Genomic DNA, 26,519 nt, shown 5'->3' on the forward strand with positions numbered 1-26,519 from the left:
TAAACACAGCCACAGAGACAGATCAATAAACACAGCCACAGAGACAGATCAGTAAGGACACCCACAGAGACAGATCAATATACACAGCTACAGAGACAGATCAATAAACACAGCCACAGAGACAGATCAATAAACACAGCCACAGAGACAGATCAATAAACACAGCCACAGAGACAGATCAATAAACACAGCCACAGAGACAGATCAATAAACACAGCCACAGAGACAGATCAATAAACACAGCCACAGAGACAGATCAATAAACACAGCCACAGAGACAGATCAATAACCACACCCACAGAGATTGATCAGTAATCACACTAACAGGGAATAATCAATAATGGCACCCAAATTGAAAGATCAATTATCACATACACAGAATGATCAATATTCATGCTCACAACCACGAGTGAATGATCAATAATCATATCCATCGAGAATGTTCATTAATCGTGGAGAATTTGGATAATCTTCACTTATTGCTTCTGCTCCTGTCCTCTGAGTGAGGTGCAAACTGGTGTGGTTACATTTCGTGCTGTAGCCGCCTGCTTACGGAAACTTACGCTCAAACATTGTTGCAGGCACAGACTAATTGATGTACAGCTTCCAGGTTCATGCCTCATTTGTTTGCAGCCTAATGGCACAAAGTTGTATATCGTCCAATTCACATCTGCTTATAGTTGCTCCTAATAGCTGAAAACCTCCTCATTATTCAGGTCTGGGAGGTGAATGTGACCTTTAGTGGATTCAGAATAATCTACCTCTTGGACTCTACAATCGGTGGATATTTTACCAAATGAAGTCAGATTACTGATTTTACATTATTTTGAAATAATTGGCCATGCATTTGAGATCACCCACTTGGCCATGCAATATGGAGCTTTGGATGAATGGAAAGTAACATATTTTGGTTGGTGGGTAATCCACTGTTGCCAGATTCTTTGCTGAGGCAATAAGGGTTTCTGTCTCTCATCGAGTTTATTTCTTATTGCGAGGTTGATATTATTCTTCCTGTTTTAATCCAGCCCAGATATGTAGGGAAAAGATCTCTCTAATTGGGCACTGGACAGCGCAATGGACTAGACATCTTCCTGATCCCTAGAAAACCTGTTTGTTGATCTAAGCTGCAGTGAAAGTGACGAGGGTGTCATCACTTCCTGCTGGGACAGGGGTTTTTACAGTAACATTTGATTTATGTAGCTTTTTGTTTTGTTCTGTGGCCAGAGTCTAGATGGGGGTTTTGGGGATTATCTATTCTCCCAAAGTATTCGATAATAATAACCTTTATTATTGTCACAAGTAGGCTTACATTAACTCTGCAATGAAGTTACTATGAAAATCCCCTAGTCGCCACATTCCGGTGCCTGTTCGGGTACACTGATGGAGAATTCAGACTGTCCAATTTCGGGACTTTGGAAGGAAAACGGAGAGCCTGAAGGAAACCCACGCAGATTCTGCACAGACAGTCCGTCACCCAAGCCGGGAATCGAACCCGGGTCCCTGGCGCTGTGAAGCAACAGTGCTAACCACTGAGCTACCCTGTCACCCTTCTGCTCGAGTCTGTAATTTCTTGAAACCATTACTCTTTATTTACAGAAAATATTTACACGTTTGGACCTCTACACGAGGTTGGAGCTACTCTTCCTTCCAGATCTCTCTTCTTCGTCAAGTGATCTGACATTATTATTCCATCAGCATCACGTATTCTTCTGATAAACCTTTACTCCACCCCAAGTCTTTATCCCTATCATATTTGCATCCTCCTATATCTCCCCCAAAGTCTCATTCACAGGGTTAGTCTTTGAGGTGATTGATCAATCTCCCTGATTTCGATTTGATCTCTTTTTGACGTCAAGGATATTCTGTATTCTCCTTTCTGTCGATATGCATGTCCTTCTCCAGCGTGCAGCGCCAGCCCTAGGGTTGCTGGCACCCCGGGCAAGCTGAACTTCGGCGCCCTTGGGGGGGGGGGGGACCGGAGTGAGCCCGAGGGGGGGGGCCGGAGTGAGCCCGAGTGACCACCGGCAAGCCTGGATCCATCCGCCATGTTTGTGCGGGGCGGCCTGAGGGAGGGCGGCCACCACGCATGCGCTGGTTGGCACCGGCCCAACTGCGCATGCGCGGGACCCGAGTCTTTTACGCGGCGCCCCTAGCACATGGCGCCCCGGGCGACTGCCCGAGTTGCCGGTACCTTGAGCCGGCCCTGCCAGCGTGGCAGCAGAATTTGCAATGAACAGTAAGCCCAAGTTTCTATTAGCTTTCTCTCCAAGCATATTAATTTATTCCAGAAATGGAACCTGTGTTCTCAATCTCCTGCACAGTAGTAACTCTGATGGTGAGAAGCCACTTTGTTGTAGTGAGGTTCGGTAACTCAGAATAGCTAGATTGAGGGCTTTGTTTTTCTTTAAGTCCTTGACGATTTCTCTCTTAGCTTTTGCCTTCACTTGAAGATAATGAGGTGAACTAAGCTATATTCATTTGCAAAATTGAAGAACAGCTTATTGGCTACCCCCTACTCTACTCCCTGTACACACACGACTGCATGGCAAAATGTGGTTCCAACTCCATCGACCAGTTTGCTGACGATACTACCAAAGTGGGCCGGATCTTGAATAACGATGAGTCAGAATACAGGAGGGAGATAGAGAACCTGATGGAGTGGTGCAACGACAACAATATCTCCTTCAGTGCCAGCAAAACTGAACAGCTGGTCATTGACTTCAGGAAGCAAAGTACTGTACACACCCCTGTCAGCATCAACAGGGTCGAGGTGGAGATGGTTAGCAGTTTCAAATTCCTCGGGGTGCACATCTTCAAAGGTCTGTCCTGGTCCACCCACGTTAACGCTACCACCAAGAAAGCACAACAGCGCCTATATTTCCTCAGGAAACTAAGGAAATTCGGCATATCCACATTAACCCTTACCAACTTTTACAGATTCACTACAGAAAGCATCCTGTCTGGCTGCATCACAGCCTGGTATGGCAACTGTTCAGCCCAGGACCACCAGAAACTTCAGAGAGTCGTGAACACCGCCCAGTCCATCACACAAACCTGCCTCCCATCCATTGACTCCATCTACATCTTCCGCTGCCTGGGGAAAGCGGGCAGCATAATCAAAGACCCCTCCCACCCAGTTTACTCACTCTTCCAACTTCTTCCATCAGGCAGGAGATACAGAAGTCTGAGAACACGCACGAACAGACTCAAAAACAGCTTCTTCCCCGCTGTTACCAGACTCCTAAACGACCCTCAAATGGACTGACCTGATTAACACTACACCGCTGTATGCTTCACCCGTTGCCGGTGCTTATGTAGTTACATTGTATACCTTGTGTTGCCCTATTATGTATTTTCTTTTATTCCCTTTTCTTCCCATGTACTTAATGATTTGTTAAGCTGCTCGCAGAAAAATACTTTTTACTGTAACTCGGTACACGTGACAATAAACAAATCCAATCCAATCCAAATTGTGACCCATTGTCAGACACTGCAATGTCCCAATGCCATGTGATGCATGAATTCTATTGAGGGATTAGATTCCAGCTTCTGCTGTGATGCAATGCAATCTGTTTACTTCAATTCACCGTAAGTCCAATCAATGCCTAAAAGGAAGGTTTTCCCCACAAATTCAAATATATTCACTCCCAGGTGCTCCCACAGCTTTGATGGAAAAATAGAAGGTAACAGTGGTTCTTTATTGTTCTTGGCTGTTTATGGCACCATATCAAGCTGAAGTATTCTCACTATGGCTATTCTCCAATTGGCGACTAGTAAATCATCAATGACAGTGAAGTGCTTGTGCTGTTCAAAATACTGCTGTAGTACTGGATTAGTGGGGACATAGTCTGTCCATCCTTCTAGACAGCATTCCCGTTTTTCTTCATCCCATTGCTGGGCTTGTTTCATTTCCTGCAACATTTTTGAACTAGTTGGTAAGTGCTGAGTGATTAAGGATGTATATGCTTCAACCTCCTGAATGAAGTAAATCCTCTTGTTTAGTTCCTTTTGATGGTATTGGTGACAGTGTGCCTGATGTTGTTTGATACTTCCCTTGCACGTACTCTGTGCTGGAGTTATACCTTGTGAATCTTCAGCGGAACCATTGAATTCTGGGCGGCATCTTCACAGTTTTTTCATGTCCAGAAGGGTAACCAGTGTCTTATGGCCTGTTTCCACTTTGAAATGCAACGCCATAACATGGTCTGAAAATTTTTTGCATGCTTAGTTTGCTGCCAATACTTATTTTTCTATTGTGAAATGAAATGAAAATCGCTTATTGTCATGAGTAGGCTTCAATGAAGTTACTGTGAAAAGCCCCTAGTCGCCACATTCCGGCGCCTGTCCGGGGAGGCTGGTACGGGAATCGAACCGTGCTGCTGGTCTGCTTGGTCTGCTTTAAAAGCCAGCGATTTAGCCGAGTGAGCTAAACGTATAGGGCGATATCACACTTGGCCTTTAATTCAAACAATTTTGGAAATTCATTTCAAAACATATTGTTCTCAACAACCTCATTAAGTTTAGAGAATAATTTCAGTTTTAGGCATGCCTTTCTGCTTAGAAGAGAGCACATTTTGAATGACATAGAAAGGTTTGAGGATTTCCTGGCCTATATATTTCAGCTTCGCAATGACTTTTAAAGTTGTCCCACCAGCACTTTGTGACTTGATAGCTGGGAATTGCGATGTAATCCGTTTGAGCCATTTGGCTTAATCTGAAACCTCTGCTTCTGTGTCTTGTTTAAACTCCGTGGGATGTTCATCCACTTCGAGTTGAATACTTCAGTACTTGTTCACAGTATAATTTATCTCCCCCAGGAAGGTTAGTTCCTTTGGCGGTTCTTCCTTGTTTTGAGCATTAGATCTCTTGTCTGGAAAAGACCCGATAATGCTTCATCTCGGACTCTGACTCTGATTCCTTCACAAATCACCTCATCCTTTAAAATTCCAAAATCACAGTCCCCTGCCAACCTATAGAGATCATTGATGAGTGGATCTATTATTTTGCCTGGTCTCTGCTTTCTTGTCTTAAACTTAGCCCACGATTATTCAATTCTGACAAATGCTGAAATAAGAATTGAAAACTTGCAGGATTTCCTAAGACATCAATGACTCCTCAACCTCTGCCTTGCTACCATATTGGCCTTGCTATCACATTGTCAGCGATAGATCCTACGACATAAAATAGTGTACTATCCTTTTGATCTTTTAGTGTAATCACGAGGCAGTTCTGGACCTTGTGAATCTTCTTCCCCCAGTTGTCCCATTCTTTGGCCTGACGTGAGCCTTTTGCACTCTGAAATGGCTCTGGGAGTAATAGTGTGGGTTTCCTGCTTCTGCTGAGCCGTAGAAAAGCTTCCTGCTTCTCTGCTGCTGCTTTGGGCTTGTGCTCACTGCAGTTCAGTCTCCAAGTCTGTGTCTCAGCTTGCATAAGTTGCTCATGCGATGTTCGGATATCTTAGTGAATCTTAAAGTTTTTTTTTCTTTTGACTTCCTTCGAGAATCTCTGTTATTGCCATCCCTGGATCTTTTTTTTAAAGCTCACTGGGTCATTTGCTCGCTGCCACCACGTTGTGTGGTCTGGGTCAAGACAGGAGTTTTGCGGATTGTCTATTGTCCCAAAGTATACTGTTCGAGTATAACTTCTTAAAACTTGATTTACACCTTTGGACCTCAACATGAGTTTGGAGCCTCTTGTCATCTTAGATCTCTCTTGCTTCTCAGTCATGTGCGTTCTGGCATAGAATTTTGTATGCTTCTGATGTTAGCCCTTTACAGATTCAGCTTAGATCCAAATGAGCTTCTCTTTGATGGGGGTCTCAATGGTTCATTGGGTCAAAGAATGATCTCTCAGCTCAGGATCCAAGATTCAAATGCAGCGCTGACAGATTTGAATGAATATGCCATTTTGTATATAGCTTTAAAATGAAATCTTCAGGAAGGTGGATGGGGGTTACCTGGAAGGGCTGTACTTTGCCAGTGTTAGATCACACATTGGTTGGCCAGATAAAGTGACAGTGCAGGAAATGAAATGTGACATTAGATGCAGCGGCATGGACCATCTGCGGAAGAAAGGAACCTGACAAGTCATGAGTGGCAAGCCTACTTCAGGCCTGTGGCCCACTTATTCGCTGAACCCTCCACATCCTGTGGAGCACGATTTTATTCACAACACTGTGTCTCTGCCTCACCTCTGATCCAGTTCCTGTCATTCCAGCACTTTGAAGGCGCAGACATGCAAAATGAAAGCTGCAAAGCTTTTGATAGCTCTCACTATGTTGTAAATTTACAATCTGCTTAGAAGCACAAATAAGAAAGGATGAAGGAGCTGAAAGTCACGTGGGCGAACACCAATACATTTGCAATGCAATGCTTCCCACAATCAGAATGTCTTGTGACAACCCTTGTGCCCTGAAATTTATGCCAAGTGTGGGTTGGTTTCATGAAAAAAAAAGATTATGTAACGTTTCCATGGTTTTCTTTTATAGCAATGCTTGTGTGAATGCAGGCAGTCTGTGTTAGCAATGTACTATGACAGTATTTTATCTGGGAAAGGAACCTGACTGGTTTTGAAGACTTAGGGCAACAGGTATGATTGCCCTGCATTATTATTATTATTGTGTGCATGTGTGTGCTTCTGTGTGCGTGCATGTGCGTGTGTGTTTTTGTAAGGGGCCTTCCTGTTTATTCCCTTATTTTCCCTTTTATTTTGTTGTTATCATTTTTGATCCAAGGGTGATCAATGGCCATGTCTTTTTAAGTCATGCAGCGGAGAGAATGACAAATTCAGAAGTTACAGGAGAGTACACTCTGCAGCTTGAACAGGGCTTCAGACTTTTCAGCACCAGAGAGAGGGAGGTGGGGTGAGACTCAGTTTGCTTGATAGGCTGGGAGCCAACGAATTGGCCCAAGATGCCGTACTCTGCCCGGGAGCAGGTGCTGATTGGAGCCTGTCCCAGTGGAATGATTTTCAGAGTCCCAAGGATCTCGGTTTGACTCCTTGAAGAATAGGGACAAGGGCTTTCTCTCTCTCCTCCGTGTTTTCTCGAGAAAGGCTTGTGGGTGCATTGTATCTGGGACTGCAGAGAACCTGAATGAATGAATATACAGGAAAGCCATAACAGGCTGCAGGCAAAGACCAGGACCCCCCTCTCTCTCTCCCTTTATACAAGAGAGGACAGCAAATTCCATCTTACGCCTTGACTCCCCCGGCATCGACGGATCATCGCTCAACCGCCGGGGGAGTCAAGGCGTAAGATGGAATTTATTTAGATTTTGGCCCTGATGCGCCAAATTCTACCTAATTCATTTTGAAAGACCATGGGGTATTTTTTTTAAACTTCTTGTAAACTGCCATCAATTATATTGAAGAGCTCTAGCCAATTCATTTTTATTTGACGTAACCAAACTTGTCCCATGACACCCGAAGGAACCTGCTCATTAGCAGCCCCCACATATTGAGGGTAAGCCACTGACAGGCAAAATGCCTTTATTTGGAAAGACCAGTCCAGACGGAATTCCACCCCTACTGGAGCAGAAGAGAACAGATCACTGTGGAAGACGGGATACTGCTATGGGGAGCACAAGTAATAGTTCCAAGTCAAGGCCGTCGAGCCATACTGGCCGGACTACATCATGGGCACCCTGGAGTCTCAAAAATGAAGATGCTGGCCTGGAGCTATGTCTGGTGGTCAGGCCTGGACAGACATAGCGGCATTGGTCGGTCGGTGCCAAGAATGCCAACCAGGGCAGAAGATGCCACCGGCAGCCCCATCTGCACCCATGGGAATGATCGGGTAGACCATGGTCGTGACTTCATGTCGATTTTGCAGGCCCGTTTATGGGTTCAGTGTTATTTGTGACAGTAGATGTCCATTCCAAATGGCTGGATGTCTGCAAAATGAACTCGGCAAATACAACAGCAACCACTGAAAAACTTTTCACCTCGTTTGCAACACACGGTATCCCGGAGATGTTAGTTTCAGACAATGGATCGGTTTACACCAGCCAGGAATTCACAAAATTCATCAAGTCAAATGGCATTCTAGGCTGTTTAGCACACTGGGCTAAATTGCTGGCTTGAAAGCAGGCCAAGGCAGGTCAGCAGCACGATTTGATTCCCGTAACAGCCTCCCCGAACAGGCGCCGGAATGTGGCGACTAGGGGCTTTTCACAGTAACTTCATTGAAGCCTACTTGTGACAATAAGCGATTTTCATTTCATTTTTCATTTCATTTCATTTCATTTTTCATTTCATTCAGCACATAAGGACGACACCATACCACCCGGCATAAAATGGGTTGGCAGAGCGAGCTGTCCAGACCCTAAAAGTCGGGTTGAAAAAACAGTCAGCAGCATCAGTAGACACTATAAACTGTCGTGCTGGCTATTCGACTATAAGACAACCCCACATGCCACAATGGGTACCGGCGGAGCTACTCATGGGCAGACAACTCCGAACCAGGCTGAGCCTACTATTACCAAATTTCGGCGGAAGAGTAGAAAGGCACTAAGAGGTTCAATGCAGGGACCACGAGAAAACTCGCTGAGAAAAGCAGTTCAACGCAGGTGAAAGGTATGAGTCAGAAGTTATGTGTATGGCCCCCACATGGGTAGCAGGAATGGTAAGATACGTGTGGGAGAACACACAGTAAAAACGCACCTGGACCAGGTACGGGCTTGTTTTATCCCCTGCAGCTGACTCAGACCAGAATACCGAGGACCGTGGAGAGTCCTCCCCGACAAACTATTCATGCCCCTCCGGCACTACTGGTGAGGACATCGGACTCTTGCTGCCAGAGGAAGGGGACGAACCGCCCCTCAGGCGCTCTCATCGGAAAAGATGGGCCCCTTGCCGTTACCCCCCCCCCCCCCCCATGTTGGAGGCCGAAGTGGAGGATCCGGACCCGGCGCAGAAACAATGAAGGAGACCTGTGAGTCACGAGGACCACAGGGCTCCTCGGACTTTGGGGGGGGAGGGGTGTCAGACTTGGACCAGGACTTCAAGATTGGCCAATTAGAATACAAGTTCCCTGATTAGTGACCCAATCAGGGAACCCCTTTCTCTGTATATAACAGGGAGTGTCAGATCCTCTGCACTGCCAGTGTAGACAGCAAGCTGAATGTACCTACTTGTCCTGCTGTTAGTTTTGTAAATAAAAGGAATTCTGGTGTCGGGACTTCTGCCTCCGTGGATTTATTACAACAATATACATGATAGTATGGCACCAGCTTATCAGGACGAGGCCAGCAAGTGAAGCAAATGGCTGGCAACCCACTTCCTTTTGAAGGTCCGCAGTGTCTCTTCAAGGTCAAGGAATCAAATAGCAAAGGAGATGAAAGTCAGGAAACAATTCCTTTTAGAAATTGGGGAAGGTGGGTGGAAAACCATGTAGAGATTCTGCCCCCGTATCCACCAACAACAACCAGAAAGTTTATGCCGCCAATAACATGCCATCCTCTGATTTTGAAAGTGAAGAAGAACAGTTGTAATCTGGAAAGCACTAATTATTTCAGTCTGTATTACTAATTGGAGATAAGGGCTGTGTTGATGGAAACTCTGATGAGGATATAAGCTATAGAACAGAGCGTGGTATAAAACCAACCTACTCTGAGAGGATTGACCCCCTCAGCTGTACTTTTCATGTAGGACAGATCATCGTGAATGATTATGATGTGGTAGGCATCACAGAGACATGGCTGCAGGGGGTTCAGGACTGGCAGTTAAACATCCAAGGATATACAACCTATCGAAAAGACAGGGAGGTGGGCCGAGGGGGTGGGGTTGCCTTGTTAGTTAAGAACAAAATTAAATCTATGGCACTAAACGACATAGGGTCGGATGATGTGGAGTCTGTGTGGGTAGAATTGAGGAACCACAAAGGCAAAAAAACAATAATGGGAGTTATGTACAGACCGCCTAACAGTGGTCAGGACCAGGGGCGCAACATGTACCGGGAAACGGGGCCTCACGGTAGCATGGTGGTTAGCATCAATGCTTCACAGCTCCAGGGTCCCAGGTTCGAATCCCGGCTGGGTCACTGTCTGTGTGGAGTCTGCACGTCCTCTCCGTGTGTGCGTGGGTTTCCTCCGGGTGCTCCGGTTTCCTCCCACAGTCCAAAGATGTGCGGGTTAGGTGGATTGGCCATGCTAAATTGCCCGTAGTGTAAGGTTAATGGGGGGATTGTTGGGATACGGGTTACGTGGGTTTAAGTAGGGTGATCATTGTTCGGCACAACATCGAGGGCCGAAGGGCCTGTTCTGTGCTGTACTGTTCTATGTTCTATGCATGTCAGAAAGGCAAGGTCACAGTGATCATGGGGGACTTCAATATGCAGGTGGATTGGGTAAATAATGTAGCCAGTGGATCCAAAGAAAAGGAATTCATGGAATGCTTACAAGATGGCTTTTTGGAACAGCTTGTCATGGAGCCCACAAGGGAGCAGGCTATTCTGGACCTAGTGCTATGTAATGAACCAGACTTTATTAAAGATCTTAAAGTAAGGGAACACTTAGGAAGCAGCGATCATAATATGGTTGAGTTCAGTCTGCAGTTTGAAAGAGAGAAGGCAAAATTGGATGTAATGGTGTTACAGTTAAATAAAGGTAATTACGAGGGCATGAGAGAGGAACTGGTGAAAATCAACTGGAAGCAGACCCTAGCAGGGAAGACAGTAGAGCAAAAATGGCAGGAGTTTGTATGCATAATTGAGGACACTGTACAGAGGTTCATCCCCAAGAAAAGAAAGATTATCCAGGGAGGGATTAGACAGCCATGGCTGACAAAGGAGGTCAGGAAATGTATCAAAGAAAAAGAGAGATCCTATAAAGTGGCCAAAAGCACCGGGAAATCAGAAGATTGGGAAGGCTACAAAAACAAACAGAGGTTAACAAAGAGACAAATAAGGAAGGAGAGGATCAAATATGAAGGCAGGCTAGCCAGTAATATAAGAAATGATAGTAAAAGTTTCTTTCAATACATAAGAAACAAACGTCAGGCCAAAGTAGACATTGGGCCAATTCAAACTGATTCTGGAAGGCTAGTGATGGGAGATGAGGAAATGGCTGGAGAACTTAATAAGTACTTTGCGTCTGTCTTCACAGTGGAAGACGTTAGTAATATCCCAAAAATTATAAAGGGTCAGGGGGCTGAGTTGAGTATGGTTGCCATTACAAAAGAGATGGTGCTAAAAAAGCTAAAAGGTCTTAAAATTGACAAATCTCCTGGCCCCGATGGGCTACATCCTAGAGTTCTGAGGGAGGTGGCTGAAGAAATAGCGGAAGCGTTGGTTGAGATCTTTCAAAAATCACTGGAGTCAGGGAAAGTCCCGGACGATTGGAAGATCGCTGTTGTAACCCCCTTGTTCAAGAAAGGATCAAGACAAAAGATGGAAAATTATAGGCCAATTAGCCTAACCTCGGTTGTTGGTAAAATTCTAGAATCGATCGTTAAGGATGAGATTTCTAATTTCTTGGAAGAGCAGGGTCGGATTAGAACAAGTCAACATGGATTTAGTAAGGGGAGGTCGTGCCTGACGAACCTGTTAGAATTATTTGAGGAGGTGACAAGTAGGTTAGACCAGGGAAACCCAGTGGATGTGGTCTATCTGGATTTCCAAAAGGCCTTTGATAAGGTGCCACACAGGAGGCTGCTGAGTAAGGTGAGGGCCCATGGTGTTCGAGGTGAGCTACTGGCATGGGTTGAGGATTGGCTGTCTGACAGAAGGCAGAGAGTTGGGATAAAAGGTTCTTTTTCGGAATGGCAGCCGGTGACCAGCGGTGTCCCACAGGGTTCAGTGTTGGGGCCGCAGCTGTTCACCATATATATTAATGATCTGGATGAAGGGACTGGGGGCATTCTAGCGAAGTTTGCTGATGATACGAAGTTAGGTGGTCAGGCAGGTAGTGCTGAGGAAGTGGGGAGGCTGCAGAAGGATCTAGACAGTTTGGGAGAGTGGTGCAGGAAATGGCTGATGCATTTCAACGTGAGAAAATGTGAGGTCTTGCACTTTGGAAAAAAGAATCCAAGCATAGACTACTCTCTAAACGGTGAGAAAATTCATAATGCCAAAGTACAAAGGGATCTGGGAGTGCTAGTCGAGGATTCCCTAAAGGTAAACATGCAGGTTGAATCCGTGATTAAGAAAGCGAATGCTATGTTGTCATTTATCTCAAGAGGGTTGGAATATAAAAGCAGCGATGTGCTACTGAGCCTTTATAAGGCTCTGGTTAGGCCCCATTTGGAGTACTGTGTCCAGTTTTGGGCCCCACATCTCAGGAAGGACATACTGGCACTGGAGCGTGTCCAGCGGAGATTCACACGGATGATCCCTGGAATGGCGGGTCTAGCATATGAGGAACGGCTGGCGTTCCTGGGATTGTATTCATTGGAGTTCAGAAGGTTAAGGGGAGATCTAATAGAAACTTACAAGATAATACATGGCTTAGAAAGGATGGACGCAAAGAAACTGTTTCCGTTAGGCGAGGAGTCGAGGACCCGTGGGCACAGCCTTAGAATTAGAGGGGGTAAATTCAAAACAGAAATGCGGAGACATTTCTTCAGCCAGAGAGTGGTGGGCCTGTGGAATTCATTGCCGCAGAGTGCAGTGGAGGCCGGGACGCTAAATGGCTTCAAGGCAGAGATAGATAAATTCTTGATGTCGCGAGGAATTAAGGGCTATGGGGAGAATGCTGGGAGGTGGAGTTGAAATGCCCATCAGCCATGATTGAATGGCGGAGTGGACTCGATGGGCCGAATGGCCTTACTTCCACTCCTATGTCTTATGGTCTTATGGTCTTATGGGTTGAAGAGTGTTTATTGGTTAAAAACAAACTAAATATTTCCCTCAGCATTGACAATACTGCTTGTAGTTTGACTGTACAAGACCGTCAAAATTTGGATAAATATTCATTGGACAATCAGAAAATACTGACTGCATTACCCGAGGGACAGAAAGAGTATAGACAGAGCTAGTGGGAAACATCAGAGGGCACTCTGTTAATTAATCATGATGTGTATATATAAGAAACTCTGAACCAACAAGGCCACATCTGTCTCAACTTAAACCATGGAGACTGACACAGTTAGAGACTGAAAAACAGTGCATGTTAGATATGCTGCAGAAACAATCAAAAGTGATGTAGTCCACAGACGCCAAGTTGAGTTTGAGAGAATGATGGCCATGTTAGTGAGCGACCCGGGCCTGGCCACTCCTGACTTTTCAAGACCATTTAAAATGGCTAGTCAGTGACCTGGGGGTAGGGGCAGTGCTGCTACAAGGTGACGATGCAGGAATAGAGAGGCCAGTCGGGTATTTTTCAAAAAAACTAAATCCGTGCCAGAGAAAGTATTTCACCATTTGAAACGAAGCCCTATCCTTGGTACTCGTCCTGCAGCACTTTGAAGTATATGTCTGACATGACAATAAACAAAGCTTAGTGTACACCGACCATAATCCACTTGAGTTGACAGAGAACTTTAAAACCTGGATCGCAAGGGTATTCCGTTGGAATGCATTATTCCAACCGTTCAATGTTAAAATTGTACACATTCCCAGAAAAGATAATGTGATTGTGGATGCTTTGTCATGCATTTAAGAGCTGACTAGTTACCAATGTAGAGACTGGGAAGGGAACTTGTACAATAGGGATGGATTGGATGGATATGTGTTTGTGATTTATGTCTTGCATGCCTCATAATGAAATTCCTGTGCCCTGAAGTTTCATTCTTTTAGGGGGGAGGTATGTAAGGGCCCTTCCTGTTTATTCCTTTATTTTCCCCTTTTTTATTTTTTGCCATTATATTTTTGATCCATGGATGATTAATGGACATGTGTCTTCAATGCAAGCAGCTTGTATCCTTCATTCAAGCAGAAGAATATGTAAGCCTATTCTAGTTTAAACTGGAGTTATAGACTGGCTGGAACCAGTGAGAAAGATGGGCTGGCACTTGGTGTGATTGATTTCGCAGAATTGATTTTGATGAATTGGCCCTAAATGCAGTGCTCTGCCTGGTAACAGGTGGTGATTGAATCTTATGCCACTGAAATGGTTCTCAAGAGACCGGAAAGTTTCAGTTTTGATTCCTACAACACGGAGGTAAAAGGCCCAGCTAATCCTCTCCAAAATGATCCAGCTAACAGTCTCCAGCAGGCTGCTATGAGAGCTGTCACTCTCTCTAGAAACCCTGTGGATGTTGGAGTCCTTAAACTACAGAGGTCTGAAGACAAACCACGAACTGAAAGCAAGTGTTTGAAGAGAAATAAAGTGCCTCTCTAGGAACGTTGCAAGTACTGTTTTGCCAAACTACAGAGAAGATCGGTATAGGCTACAACAAAAACTTTAATCTGCAATCTTTCTATGAAGAAAGTATGCTAAAAACCATCATCTGAAACAAAGACTCTTTGCCCTTCACATGTGATTTTTACCCCTTTCCAGTTCTCTGTGTTTGTCTGACTGTGTGTGTCTGTAAAGAGCGGGGGGGGGTGAGTTAAAGTGGAAGTGAGGTATTAGTTTATCGTTAACCAACTGCTGCGTATTTTATTATTGTTATTTGGGACAAGTAGCGCTGGAATTAACCGCGCAATTACCCAGGGCGTTGTAACGTAAGGGAGGACAATGAATGCCACCTTACTCTTTGACTCCCCGGACGTCAACTGACCAGCGGTCAAACGCTGTTGCAAACACCACTCTGCGAGGTTGTACTCATGCTCAACTGCTTCCTTGCATACTCTGCAATGCTACCACCATATCCAAAAGTTTTCTAAGGTAAATAGCTCGCATTTTCACCTAAAAGATTGTAATTTTCACTCTGGGGATAGATTAACAATGCTCTTAATGGTGCCTTCTTGTGAACCAGAAGTTAAAGTGGCCATTTTAGGTCAAGAATCACCAATATTTAGGCCCTTGAGGGGAGGGGGCGTTTCCTTTGTGTATGCAGGGGTGAGGTCCCTCGTATCTGTTGGGGGTGTCTCCATGTGCGTATGGGAAGATTCCTGTTTTTTTTCTCTCGGAGATCGGGGCACCCTTTAAAAAGGGGGCCCTGACCTCGGGATTCCTGCTGCTGGCTATTTCCGACCCCCGCCAGTGTGATGGTCTGGGCCGCGCCTCCATATTTCTTTTTGCAGAGTCCTGGATTATCTGGGGAGATAATGTACGAGCTGCACCCCAGTTTTCTTGCCTCAGCCAGCAATCTGTGCAGAGAATGGAATATTCTGCCCCCGTGTCTACGTGGCCTGCAAAGAAATGCAGTTCTCCTTTTTATTTCATTTTGGGAGTTAAAACCATACTTAATTTAAGAGCATTCAGTGAGCCCTGGATGCATATGGCGTCAAGGAGATGGCTGAAGTTTAAGAAAGTTCTGGGTTTTCAATTGATCCGTGTGTTTGCTGGGGGAGGGAGTATTCTGCAGCAGGGTGCTGTTGTTAGAAGGCTCGAGGCAACAATAGTAAAGCTTTTACCTGAATCTGCAGTTAGGACTCCGTAAAAGTCCTGTGGGAGCTGAGAAGGTGGTAGCAGATCACTGGCCCCGAGCTGGAAAAGATTAGGCATCGGACAAAGCCATTTCTAACTTGGTCTAGCTGGGGAGATTGGAGCTTGGTGAAATCCAGGAGCTGTGCCAGCCCGGTCAGGCTAGCCGGCTATTAGAGACCAGAGAGCAGACTCGAAAATCCAAGGGATGTAGATTCATGTGACAAGATTGAAACCCTGCGAATCATGCAGTCTTTCAGACAATCTGAGTTGGTGCGGCTCAAAGGAACTTCAGAGGCTTGATCTGTCAAAGTGGAAAGCTTGGAGTTCCTCGTGAGGGAGACAGAATTTCAGCAAGATTGTTTGACTCACTGTTATTTGATGACCAGGTGGGTTGAACGATAAGAAACAGCTCATGTTTTTCAAATCAGCTTTAAGCACATCTTTCATCCAAATGCAAACCAATACCTACTTCCCAATTCCTCAATTCATTTTCATTTGTCACAAGGGTTTATTTTTGGTTGATGAATTAAAAATGTCTCCACAATAGAAACAGCCTTAAATTCATAGAGGGAGTCACGTGTAGATTCACCAGGATGATACCAGGAATAGGAAACTGTAGGCAAGTGGAGAAGCTTGCGATACTAAAACTATTTTTTAGCTGAGAGAAGATGTAATAGAGGTTTTTTAAATGTTGAGTGAGTAGAGAAATATTATTTCATCTGATTGCAGAGTCAGCAGGGATCATAAACTGAAAATTGTCACCAAAAAGAGAGATTAGGAAAAAAATCTCTTTACTCAAGTGGTCTTTGGAACACAGAAAGATTTGCCAAGAGGATGAGTTGAGACTATCGCAATTTTTGAAAGTATATTGGATACTTATTGGAAATACAGGAAGGTACAGGGCTTTAGTTCAGGCACCCCAAAGATGCCCCTTTCTGTCAATGAGCAATATTCAAATGGGTATATAAGGGGGGAGCAGGCTACCTTCCTGAAATGCTGGTTAAATATTCAAATTGGGGTCCCAAATTACACTTTGCAGAATGTTCCCACCTGTAACAGGCGACAAAGTGGAATGGTCCCCAAGAAAGCCAAGTGAGAAATTAGGGCCTGGAAATTCCTTGGTTATGCTCCTGCTCCGCCATGATTACTTGGATAGAATTGTGGCAGAAAGACGGGTTATCCACACAAACAAGGTTTCCACAGCAACCCAGTGAATTAACACTCGCTGAATGAGACTACCACCATGTAATTTCCTAGCTATGTTTTGACGGCACAAATGTTTGCCATCCTGGTCTCCCCCCCTCTGCAATCAGTTCCCGGAACTACCTTCCTGTTGGCCAAATCAGATCTAGCCCACCCAATATTGCGACGCCCTGGGCATCAGTGTTCAGCTACGTTACCAAATTTGCGCCTGGTTGAGGCAGAAATTTAATTTCTGCCCCATGAGTTGTGGGAGTCAGGCTTTTGAGACATCACCTGTCTTTTGAGATCTGTGTTGGATAAGAAAGAGAGCATAAGCATATTCACTGGGCTCATGACCTCTTGAGTGTTTTTATTCTTTAGTGTCAAAGAGTTGGTGAGGGTTTGCATCTGCAGAAAAATTTAATCAAGAGCAGATGGTTCTACCTATGGAAAGAAACTGATATGACATAGGATCTATCATTTTCTTTGCATAGGTAGGGTAATGCTACATAAGATATTGATATGTGGATAAATCAATTGTTCTGTTAATTGGTTATTTTTAATAGTATATCCAAAGAAATAGAATTTTCTAGTTTTAATTCTGAGTTCACAGTCTCTCAATGTTGTCTTTCCTATCAATTAGATATATCAAGTGCATATAATGGGTAGCCCTTACTATCGCACATTTCACTGATAAGACCACACATTGCTTAATGAAAGGCCTCTACCCTGGATACTGTGGTGTTCTTTATTTTGCTTATTTTAGGACGGTTGGCATAGTGTTCACAAAGAGCACAAAATAGCTTGAGCTTAAACAAAGTTAGAAATTTATTAACACTACTAACTTGGATTCAACACAAACTTCTTAAGAATACACAGTTGATTAACAACATCTAAACTACACTCATCAACAACTAATTTCACTACTGGTTTAAACTATGCTCTGCACTCACTTACACTATCTTCTCTTCGGACCTTCACTAGCTAACCCCTGCATACACTCCTCCCCTAAGGCTTAGCATTACTGCCTCATATAGTTGTAACTGTAGCCCCCTCTAGTGGCTACTCTCGACACTACATTAACCCTTGCAGTGCTGATAGTTATGATAATACCACAGATACTTTGTATGTAATTTCCAGTTTTGGTTTAATGGAGCATGCCTTTACCCGTCTTTGGGATTGAGTAAGACAAAATCCACCAAGAGGACCCAACTATAATGTAGCCTTCCAAAACTACGCACTTTCTCCAACAGGTTTCCTGTAAAGCCTTCCTTGGTGCAAACATTTCAGTGAGCTAAATGCTTTTGGTGTCGGTAAATAAGATTTTGAATCGTCCTATGATCCCTTAGATGGAGTAAGCCCTGATATGTGGAGAAAAAAAACACCATCTTAATGGCTCCAGACTATTGATGTGATACTGGGCAAAGCAGTTATCAACTGCTTCACTATTTTCCAAACAACTATTTTCGCCTTTCGATTTTTTTTTCACGTACATCTAGTAAAAACATCAGATGTCATCAGGCTTTCACGGTGACCTCACAATCCCCCGGTAGATGGGTTCAATTTTAAAGCTTTTAACTTCATCTATGTGCCATCACTAAGACCCCCCGTAATAATAATAATTGCTATTGTCACAAGTAGGCTTCAATGAAGTTACTGTGAAAAGCCCCTAGTCGCCACATTCCGGCGAGGAGGCGGGGAGGCCGGTACGGGAATTGAACCTGCGCTGCTGCCTTGTTCTGCATTACAAGTCAGCTGTTTAGCCCACTGTGCTAAGCCAGCCTGTTCACCTCTATAAGATCACCTGACGTTCCCACCCACTATCTCAGTTCACCTGCTGGTGAAACCCTCATTCTCCTCCAAAATTCCAATCCAATGGGCCTCGGAACAACGTAAAGTTCTGTCCATAGTCTCCTTATTAATCCGGCCAAAGTGTATCTCCTCACACTTAACCATATTGAAATTTAATTTCCATTTATATCTTCTACTTTGTTAATGTCTTGTGTATTTTTGCAGTCTTCCTCAGTATTATCCAGCCCCGCCCGACCTCTCTCTCTCTTCCCCCGCCCCCTGCCCAATTGGATGCATCTGCAAATGTTGATATTCTCGAGTCCAAATCATTTACAGAAAATAGTGAAGCACAGTGGCCCCCGACACCAATCTTTCGGGCATACCACTTCTGATCTTCTTCCAATCTGAACCTTTCACCACCACTCTCTGTTTTGTAGCTGGTTTGCTACTTACCTCCTGATTCCACATGTTCTAACCTTAATCATGTGCATACTATGTAATGCATAGAAACATGCGTAGAAAATCAAAGCAGGAGGAGGCCATTCGAGCCTGGTCCCCCATTCATTATGATCATGGCTGATTTTCAAGTTCAGTGCCCTGATCCTGCCTTCCCCCATATCGCTTGATCCTTTTAGTCCCAGGAGCTATATCTAACTCCTTCTTGAAGTTACACACTGTTTTGGCCTCAACTACTTTCTATGGTAGTGAATTTCACAGATTCACCATTCTCTGGGTGAAGAAATTTCTCCTCAGTCCTAAAAGGTTTACCCCTTATCCTCAAACGATGGTCCCTAGGTCTGGACCCCCCCCCCCCCCCGCCCCCACCATTGGGAATGTTCTTTCTGAATCTACCCTGTCTAATCCTGTTAGAATTTTATAAGTTTTTATGAGATCCCCTCTCATTCTTCTAAATTCCAATGAATATAATCCTAACCAATTTAGTCTCTCCTCATCCCAGTTCCGCCATCCCAGGAAGCAGCCTGGTAAATCTTCGCTGCACTCCTTCCACAGCAAGAACATCCATCCTCAGATAAGGACACCCAAACTGCGCACAATACTCCAGGTGTGACCTCACCAATTCCCGATACAACTGCAGGAAAACACCCCTATTCCTATACTCAAATCCTCTTGCTATGAAGGCCAACATATCATTTGCCTTCTTTACTGCCTGCTGTAACTGTGTGCTTACTTTCAGCGACTGATGCATGAGGACACCAAGGTCTCGCTAAGTATCCACCTCTCTCAATTTACACCCATTCAAATAATAATCTGCCTTCCTATTTTTTGCTACCAAAGTGGATAACCTCACATTTATCCACATTATACTGCATCTGCCATGCATACGCCCACTCACTCAGCCTGTCCAAATCACACTGAAGCATCTCTGCATCCTTCTCACAGCTCACCCCCCCCACCCAGCTTTGTGTCATCTGCAAATTTGGAGATGATACATTTAGTTCCCTCGTCCAAATCATTAATATATAAAGTGAACAGTTGGGGTCCTAACCAAGACCTTTTGCAAGTCCAGGTATGTATTGCACCCACTGCATTACATTTTGTGTCCCTTCTTCAAAGAATGTCGTCAGTTCTTCAAGCAAGATGTCCCATTTTGAAATCTGTGCTTGATGTTTACAGTTACCAGACCTCTTTTTATTGTATCTTTTAATCAAGATTCCAATATCTGTTCTACCATTGACATTATGTGAACTGGTCTAGTCTTCCCTCAGTTCTATCTCCATTTTTGAATATAAGAATTGCATTGTCTGTCTGTTTGCCCTGTTGCACTATATAAATCCCACTTAGATTACAGGACCAATCAAAAACAAATAATTGGACATTATTTACGGATTATGTTACGGATCTGTGCAGATCTGTAAGATTAGTGAGCCCCTTGATACCTCCAAAAAATAATTGAGTAATTAGCACGGCAATGAACATTTAGCTTTGTGGCCTTCCTCCATCAACCTGCAAAAAGTAATTGTCAAACAATGAGAAAGAACAAACAAGAATTTGTAGTAACAGGAAAAATTTAATCAGACTCAGCGAGCTTTACATGCATCAAGAAACCTCTTTAGAACTTGATAGACCTTCATATCATACGCACAGTGCTGTAGCAAACCATTTATAAAATACACATGGTTCTGTATCCCACTATATTTATAATTACACATGGTTCTGCATTTCAATATTTATATGGGTAGCATGGTAGCACAGTTGCTTCACAGCTCCACAGTCCCAGGTTCGATTCCTGGCTTGGGTTACTATCTGTGCGGAGTCTGCATGTTCTCCCCGTCTGTGCGTGGGTTTCCTCCGGGTGCTGCTGTTTCCTCCTGCAGTCCAACGATGTGCAGGTTAGGTGGATTGGCTATGCTAAATTGTCCTTGCGTTAGGTGGGGTTACTGGGCTACGGGGATGTGTGGGCTTCAATGGGGTGTTCTTTCCAAGAGGGGGTGCAGACTCGGTGACTGAATGGCCTCCTTCTGCACTGTAAATTCTATGATTCTGTGAAGATACACGCATTGGTGTGTTCACATACAGTGCATGTAAATGCTGTGACCCATTGTGTTTGTATGATATGGGCTGGTTTACCTCAGTGGGTTAGACAGCTGGTTTGTAATGCAGAACAAGGCCAGCAGCGCGGATTCAATTCCCGTACCAGCCTCCCCGAACAGGCGCCGGAATGCGGGGACTAGGGGCATTTCACAGTAACTTCATACTTTTGACAACAAAAGATTATTATTATGATATACATAGTGCTTACTCCACGAAGTTCAAAATATATATACGGTGCAGTTTTCTTGTATTTATAATCTTTACATGGTTTTGTGAGATATTTTCTTAAATATATGAAACTTAACTATTTTTTACTTTCCAGGAGAGCTGTGCAAGGGTCCTTTTATTCCGAGGAGCGAACAAAGAAGTTAAGAATTACAACAGCCAGTCTGCATTCCAGGTAAGGTGTATCAGCTATGTACAATAACTGCATCCCATTGTCGTAAGATCTTTGATTCTCAGGAGCCTTTTCAAAAATATACTTTTGTTCCAACTTTATTTTAACTTTATTCCTCGTGCCCCATATAATACAGTACAAGATTATAATAATTAGAGCTCAGTATTTTCTGTGTGAGTCAATGCAGGTGTTTCTATTTGGTTACAGTTTCTTATATCTGGATTAGCCAACCCAGGAGTATATGGTTCCCCACAGATTGATTTTTACGCCTCATACGGTATAGGAGGCTTATGTTCACAGCCACAAAATACAAAAATGAAGGCTGAGGGAGTGCTGCAGCATATGAAGTGCTGATTTCATGGTAGATAATAAAATGTGGCCCCGTACAAAGAAATTGCAGCAGCATTTAGAAAGCAGAGCCAGGGAATTATTCCTGATGTCCTGGCCAACATTCATCCCTCAATCAACATTAGGAAAGCAGATAACCTGGTAATTATTACACGCTGTATACAAATTGGCTGTCACGTGTCTTACATTCTGAAAGTGACTACACCTCAGAAGTACTTCATTGGCTGTAAAGCGCTTTATGACATCCAGTAGTTGTGAAAGTGTCTTCATATACGCAAGTCTTTCTGTCCTTTCTCTGTGTGTGTGAAAAAGTATACAGTATTCTACAGCTTGATATTTGGAGACTAATACTTTGTACAGCTCGATATTGTCTATGTCAGCGTTTATCAAACTGGGTCCCACGGAGCACTACAGATCTGTGGGACTCATCCTTGGGGGTTCCACAGTAAGTACGGCCATTTCAAATTTGAAAAAAGCTGTCCTTACAGCTTGTCCAATCAAAGGCCTTTTTTCACTTTGCTGGCTACGGGTAGGCACAATAGTCAGCCTATCAGGGGCCAATGCACTGAGAAACCGAAGGTCTGGGTGAGAACAAAGTTGAATTGATGGCGAAGCAGGCGGCGGACAAGTCAGCCTTAACCTCGGCACGTGGACAATTATTGGAAAAAGTTCTGAAGGACAGGATAAATCTTCAGTTAGAAAGACACAGATTCACCAAAGACAGCACTGATTTCTTATGGGAAGCTCATGTCTGACTGACATGACTGGATGTTCTGAAGAGGTAACAAAGAGGGTCGATGAGGGTTGTGTAGTTGATTTGATCAAAATGGATTTTAGCAAGGCTTCTGACATGGTGCCACATGACAGACTGGTCACAAAACTAAAATCCAATGGGACCCAAAGCAGAATAGCAAGTTTGATCTAGAATTGGCTCAGAGGCAGGAAGCAATGGCGGGTGGACATTTCCAGGGGGGTTTGAGAGAGCCCATGACTAGGTTCCTTGCATTTTGTGGCACATATCAATTATTTAACTGTTAGGATATGATTGAGAAGTTTGTTACGTTTGATCCTGAGATGTGTTGTATATTGGTTGTGACTGGCTAAGAAACGATTGTTGAGACATCGTTATGTCTAAACTACAACTGGTTTGTTGGATAACCATTAAGATATACAGATATAAAATGTTAGATAGGATCCAGCCCAAGTCATGAACATTGTCCCTCTGGACTCTTTGTCACATGTATATTACATAATCATGTGAGTGGTACTGTTTCTCCAGTTCCACACATTAACTCCTTCAACCGTGAACATTGTAATACTACATCTCCTCCAAGTCTTTGTCCAAGTACATTGTACATTTATATTTACATGCTGTCCCATCTCCACGCAAGTTCCTGACTTCATAGATTCAGTCAATTTAGAGATTCCCCCACTCTCCTGATCGTGTTCTTCTCAAACTTGAAAGAAGGGTAGTCTCCGTTTGGACTTCTTTGCTTTAACTTGGTTGGTCTTAGGTAAGAGTTGCAGTTTCTGGCATATTGTCAGTTTGTGACTCAACATCTGAGTCTTCCAAGTGTATAATGGATGGTCCCCTTATCCGGATCCAGACTTGATATTTTTCCACTCCTTGCTGTTGCACCTCTCTAAATCCGATGTTCCTCTCTCGTGATTGAACTTTGTGGATTTATCCCATTGTTTGCATTTCGTACTTTCCCTATCATTGTCTGTTGAATTGACTCTGCTTCCTTTTGGCAATTTTGTCCATGTTTCTTTACTTTTGGAGTGAAGACTCCTTATAGCCTGTTGTTCATGAATGCTTGGGTAATTCTGCACTGCTGCCTCTAGAAATAATAACGTAGGCCGGCGAGAAAGCAGCGAGGAAGTGTTATATTTCTTTGTTGTTGCAAAGAGAAAAGTTGGGAGGTGCCCACACTCTGGATTCTTGTAAAACACGATGAGAGGCTTATTAATGATGTTGCTCAACACAAATCAAGGTGGTGATCTGCTCAAAGCTGGTGTAAACACTCTGCTGACGTCACTACATATAACGTGATGCATAACCAGCAAGATAGTATTCCAGAAATATAACACCCCTCTCTCTTTACCTCATTAGTACAATAACAGTTAACATTTATGTAACAGATATGTTATTTCTATATGGACATACAATTCAATAAGACAGTGTCTGTGGTGCTCGTCTGTTTCTTTTTGGTGGAATTCGATGTTCTTGAACTCAGCTACTTGTGACCTCTGAAGTGTCCTCATTCCTTTCTGTGAGTAGTTACTTCTGTATCTGTCACTATAGGGATTGAAAAGTCCTCAGTAACACATTCTGAACTTGTCACTGTTTCTCGTCTGCATTCCAAAGTATTGTTCTCAAGGTCTTCTAAAGGTAGAACCTCTTGAAACGTTTCTGCAAACTCGCTACATGCAGCAAGTAACTGTCAGCACAAATTTGCCAAACACTTTCATCGTCTACCTGTATGGTGTATGATATTGAAGCTGTCTTCGCTGGGATCATAGCTGGTAGCCATTTCTAATTAGTGGTGTAATTCCTAGCTAACACTTTCTCTCCTTGGTGGAATACTCATATTTTAGAGATTTGCTCCCCCAAGCAATTTGTGTTTGTTGTCATTTGACAATCTCAGAACTATCAGGTGGTGTAGCAAATTAAACTGCGTTCATAGGTCCCTCCTGAACATCAGCATTGCCAGTGAACTTTGAGTGGTAGCATTTACAGTTTTCCGATAAGATGTTAGAAATTTGTTTACTCTTCCTGATAATGTTCTCTGGTCCTTCGATGCTTTGATAGAATGCTTTAACGATTGCAAAAATCGTGCAACCAATCCATTATTTGCTGGATGATACGGAGCTGACTTGACAAACCTTTTTTGCCCGGAACCCATTTTTACCAACCAGCCGACCTTTGTGACCCACGCCGACCAACTTTTGTGACCCACCATTTTTGCTTACCGTCAATGTGACAAGGGCGCCTCCTTGGTCCTCACGTTCTCACTTGCTTTGTCATTCAATGTTACGTTTCTGACAATGACTTCAGCTGATGGTTTGAGATCTCACTGCATTCGTTGAACAAAATAAAAAGGTTTGTCCTTGAACTCACCGTGCTAAGTCTTCAAATATATTTGAAATTTTGAGGCTTTTAAACATCCATTTGCCAGTACTTCCCTGCATATAACACACATGAACTTGGAATCCTGATTTGCACTGGGACAATTAATTACCCATAGCTCAAGTAATCCTCTTAATGCTGCTTTCTTTGTTCCTATTTTCAGCTTCTTCTTCATGGGTTGTTCACCCGAGGCCCTGCAGTTCACACCAGCACTGCTGGCAGCTGAAAATGGAAGAATTTCTCTCGCGCCCAGAACACATGACGTCGGCATGTGTGACCTGGGCCGGGATTCTCCCCGTCCCGGCGGGGCGGGAGGTCCCGGCGTGATGGAGTGGCGTGAACCACTCCGGCGTCGGGCCGACCCAAAGGTGCGGACGTCTCCGCACCTTTCAGGGCCAAGCCCTCACCTTGAGGGGCTAGGCCCGCGCCGGAGTTGTTCCCGTCCCACCGGCTGGAGTAGAAGGCCTTTGGCACCACGCCAGCCGGGGCCGAAGGGACTTTGCCGGTCGGCGGAAGTCCGCGCATGCGCCAGAGCGTCAGCGGCTGTTGACATCATTCCCGCGCATGCGCAGGGGAGGGGGTCACTTCCGCCTCTGCCATGGTGAAGAAAAGAGTGCCCCCATGGCACAGGCCCGCCCGCCAATCGGTGGGCCCCGATTGTGGGCCAGGCCACCGTGGGGGCACCCCCCGGGGCCAGAGAGCCCCAGGTCCCCGGAGCCCACCCACGCCGCCTGCTCCCGCCGATAAGGTGGTTTCATCCACGCCGGCGGAAGAGGGTTGACAGCGGCGGGATTTCGGCCCATCGCGGGCCGGAGAATTGCCGGGGGGGGGGGGGGGGACTGCTGACCGGTGCGGTGCAATTCCCGCCCCCGCCGAATCTCTGGTGGCAGAGAATCCGGGACTGGGCGGGGGCGGGATTGACGCCAGCCCCCGGCGATTCTCTGACCCGCGGGGGGTCGGAGAATCCCACCCCTGCTCTCTGCCATCGCTACAGGCAGGAAGGCTCCAGCGATTTAAAAAAAAAGAATCTTCTCCTGGGTCAGCACACTGACATCAGGATGAGGCGTTCTGCCGGCTGGGCTCCCGGACTGCGCACTGCTGAGGGCTCACGCATGCGCAGAATGGCTGCCGTTCTTAAAGCCTTTCGCGGTCGGCATTTTTAAAGGTCTATCACCACTATCACCACTACCCGAACCCCGCAGCTATGAATGGCGAAATGTAGGGCAGCAGGGTGGCGCAGTGGATAGCACTGGGAATACGGTGCTGAGGACCCAAGTTCGAATCCCAGCCCTGGGTCACTGTCCGTGTCGAGTTTGCACATTCTCCCCATGTCTGCGTGTGTTTCACCCCCACGACCCAAAAGATGTTCAGGTTAGATGGATTGGCCATGCTAAATTACCCCTTAATTGGAAAAAAATAATAATGATTGGGTACTCTAAATTTAAAAGAAAATGAATGGCTAAATGTGCCATCCCAGTAAATCAGCCATTGAAAGCCACAGAGAATTTAACATAGTCATTTAATATCTGATAAGCACCCTGTGATGGTTACATATACAGTCAGTGCTAGGACACTCAGTCCTGCTATAAACAAAGTCAGTAAGAAAACAGTTGGCCCCGTTATACACACAGTCAGTGCTGTGATATTT

General features: G+C 44.6%; 1 protein-coding gene across 1 annotated transcript in view; it reads left to right on the forward strand.

Annotated features, from left to right (window-relative positions):
- Positions 1-26,519, forward strand: part of shank3a (SH3 and multiple ankyrin repeat domains 3a) — a 1,085,379-nt gene that overhangs the window by 496,288 nt on the left and 562,572 nt on the right. The window contains exon 10 of the mRNA XM_038811689.1: positions 21,319-21,396. Within this exon, the coding sequence (XP_038667617.1) occupies positions 21,319-21,396 (78 nt within the window). The remainder of the gene's footprint in view (positions 1-21,318; positions 21,397-26,519) is intronic.

This window comes from Scyliorhinus canicula, chromosome 11, assembly GCF_902713615.1.
Source record: "Scyliorhinus canicula chromosome 11, sScyCan1.1, whole genome shotgun sequence".
NCBI classification, from domain to species: Eukaryota; Metazoa; Chordata; class Chondrichthyes; order Carcharhiniformes; family Scyliorhinidae; genus Scyliorhinus; species Scyliorhinus canicula.